General features: G+C 46.2%; 1 protein-coding gene across 1 annotated transcript in view; it reads right to left on the bottom strand.

The window, feature by feature from the left end:
- Positions 1-2096: 2096 nt before the first annotated feature.
- The window catches only part of LOC108788755 (probable E3 ubiquitin-protein ligase TRIML1), a 5598-nt gene continuing 4329 nt past the window's right edge, over positions 2097-3365 (bottom strand). The window contains exon 3 of the mRNA XM_018558609.1: positions 2097-2370. Within this exon, the coding sequence (XP_018414111.1) occupies positions 2097-2370 (274 nt within the window). The remainder of the gene's footprint in view (positions 2371-3365) is intronic.

The following is a 3365-nucleotide window of genomic DNA, read 5'->3' as shown; positions in this document are numbered from 1 at the left end:
TACATACAACCTTCATGGTGTGACCTCCATACTGCTCCTCCATCTCCATCCCCATCATCTCATCTATCTCTGTTATCTACATACAACCTTCATGGTGTGACCTCCATACTGCTCCTCCATCTCCATCCCCATCATCTCATCTATCTCTGTTATCTACATACAGCCTTCATGGTGTGACCTCCATACTGCTCCTCCATCTCCATCCCCATCATCTCATCTATCTCTGTTATCTACATACAACCTTCATGGTGTGACCTCCATACTGCTCCTCCATCTCCATCCCCATCATCTCATCTATCTCTGTTATCTACATACAACCTTCATGGTGTGACCTCCATACTGCTCCTCCATCTCCATCCCCATCATCTCATCTATCTCTGTTATCTACGTACAACCTTCATGGTGTGACCTCCATACTGCTCCTCCATCTCCATCCCCATCATCTCATCTATCTCTGTTATCTACATACAACCTTCTTGGTGTGACCTCCATACTGCTCCTCCATCTCCATCCCACCTTGTGGGTCGTATTTATAGTAGCCGTCAAATCTTCATATAACCAGATGGTGAGTTTGTCCTTCTCCTTATTCTGCCCTTGGACAGACATGGGAGATCCTTCTGACCTTTTCTCTGCTTTCCTAGCCCCTCACATTAGGGAGGGGGGTCTCTAGTCAACCACTGCTATCTACTAGGGATGTCCAGATACCAGTGCCGATAGTTGGCATTTTCATGAGAGCTCCCGAGGTTGCAGCCGGGACCGGGCTCCGGCGCTCCACCGCTGTCCTGGAATCATTAGTCTGTATTGTTGTAGAAAAACTGTCACATGACAAACAAATATGTATCAGTTCTTGTATCTGTGAGGACTTGGACCGGTATCAGTACTTGTATCTGTGAGGACTTGGACCGGTATCAGTACTTGTATCTGTGAGGACTTGGACCGGTATCAGTACTTGTATCTGTGAGGACTTGGAGAGGTATCAGTACTTGTATCTGTGAGGACTTGGACCGGTATCAGTACTGGTACTGAGTATGGGACTTGGTACCGCTGCATCCCTACTGTCTATATACAATCCTCTGGTTTCCACTGTAACACGTCTGTCCTGATGTTAGCACCCCGTGGTGGGTTCCCAGCACTTCTCGGGGGTCTCATCTCCATTGGGATCTACATACAACCACTCGGTCGGTTTTGTCTTCTCCTTATTGGGGTATTTGGCTTCTCTCTCGGAGTCTCCTCACATTCCGATGGTGGACTTTCCCGGCACTGGTCAGGGTCATATTCTATGTTGTCACGTTACACCCACAACCCCCGACATTCGTTTCCTCATCTGAAGATATTCCTATAAATATAATACAAGTCCCCCATAAGGAAGGGGCCCCTGGAAGCTGCAGTGCATAGACTACCACGTGGCCCCTCCCTATCTTTCTGTCCATATCACAGCGGTCTTGTCCTAGGTTCTCCGGTGCGCTGTGTCTGGATCTATGGACTGCGTTCTTATTGGTCGTGTTCTGTGTATCACAGATGATCATTTCTTGTCTTTTAGGCTCCGGCAGAGAAAACCAACCGAACCTGCCAAGAGAACACAACTCGCCTTCCTGTCATGGACTCGCTTTACAACATTACTCAGGTTTGTGGCCCCAAAGCCCCCATTGATGTGTCTGCAGAGATGTGATGTGTGGATGTGAATTGTCTTCTCTGTACAGCATTCGTTACAATATTACACTCTGAAGCGTTTATTTATAACCAACTGGCAGAAACATTCGCCCTCCGAGTCTTTCTGAACATTCGTTCGCTGCAAAGACACAAAATTGAACTTTCTTAGATATATTTCCTGTTCCGGTCGAGTGTAATTCTGCATTTTGGCCACTAGATGGAGCTGTGAAGCAGAAGAAATAAGTATTCATTCTCTATTCACCGCAGCTCCATCTAGTGGCCAGAAGGCAGAATTACACTCGACCGGAACAGGAAATATATCTAAGAAAGTTCAATTTTGTGTCTTTGCAGCGAACGAATGTTCAGAAAGACTCGGAGGGCGAATGTTTCTGCCAGTTGGTTATAAATAAACGCTTCAGAGCGTGAAGGAGGGCTGTGAATAAATATCATATTCCAGCTTGGAGGCAAAAACGTAGCCCTGGCGTGTGCCGATGATCTGCCAATATCATTGTGAGTTGGGTACTCGGCCAGTCACATGACCCATCGTACACCAGGCAGCCAGGGTGGACTTTCACCGGCAGTACAATACATTGGCCGCGTGGTCTCATGGCGTCTCTTGTGGATCTTTCCAGGTTGAGTCCGCGGCCATCGCTGTGCGTGAAGTCGCCGATCAAACCGCCAAGTTCTACAAAAACCAGAACATTCCGGACTACCAGATCTCTGAAAATATATTTATTATTATTATTATTATTATGTATTTATACTATAAATGTATTTTTATATTGACGAAAGATGAATAAAAAACCATTTCACATATTTTGTCTTTATCTGAGTGTGATCGGTACTTATAGAATGGGGGTTACATAGTATTTGAGGTTGAATAAAGACACGGGTCCATCAAGTACCACCTTTGTGTGTCTGTGTACACGAGTCCCTGGGGGGTGCTGTGGAAATGTTACTAGGATGTGTTTTTAGTGTTGTGTAATATTTTGTCATTAGTCTCTCAGTGTCTCGGTGTAAATAGGCGCTGGGGGTTGAACCATTGGAGTAGATATCTTATGCGTGGCGGAGCAGTGTCTTCTTAGCGAGTGTATGGACGCCAAGCTAGGGCGCCTGCGCGGTGCGCGGATTTATTGGTTTGGCGTGTATACAACTTGCTTTGAGGACATTATTTATCGGCCTTTATGAAAGGAACGTGCGTTTGTTGTCTCTGGTGCGTCTGATCAGCCGCTGGAGATAATATAACGTTGCCTGTAAATAAGCGCGCATGAGAATCCGAGTAACGCTATTGGACATTGCTCACTGACCAATGCTGGATAAGGTTCTCCAGTGGTAATTGGAGATATGTTGTGTTGATATGTTAATATGTAGTAAGGAAGTGATGGTTTGCTGTTTGAGACATCACTTCCTGTCTAACATCACTTCCTGTCTGACATCACTTCCTGTTGGGGCAGGTATAAAACAATAAACACATGCCTGTGCTGGCTCTCTAACGATGGGATTAACAAGCATCATCTGTCTCCGGTGTCCTGACTCTACATGACTCATAGGGAGTACTGCCAGTCCTGGCACAAAGAGCGTAATACAACTGTGCTTCCAGGCACGGGGAAATCCTTCGTATTTGGCGCAGCATGGAGTTGTGTGTTGAACCAAGCGAATTTCCATAACAGGGGCCCGGTACATAAGAGTCCCTGTGTGGTCCGGTATATAAGAGT

Source organism: Nanorana parkeri, unplaced genomic scaffold (genome assembly GCF_000935625.1).
Source record: "Nanorana parkeri isolate BGI_ZX_2015 unplaced genomic scaffold, ASM93562v1 scaffold348, whole genome shotgun sequence".
In the NCBI taxonomy this organism is placed as follows: Eukaryota; Metazoa; Chordata; class Amphibia; order Anura; family Dicroglossidae; genus Nanorana; species Nanorana parkeri.
The sequence above is the reverse complement of the archived record's forward strand: the minus strand, read 5'-3'. Positions and strand labels throughout refer to the sequence as shown.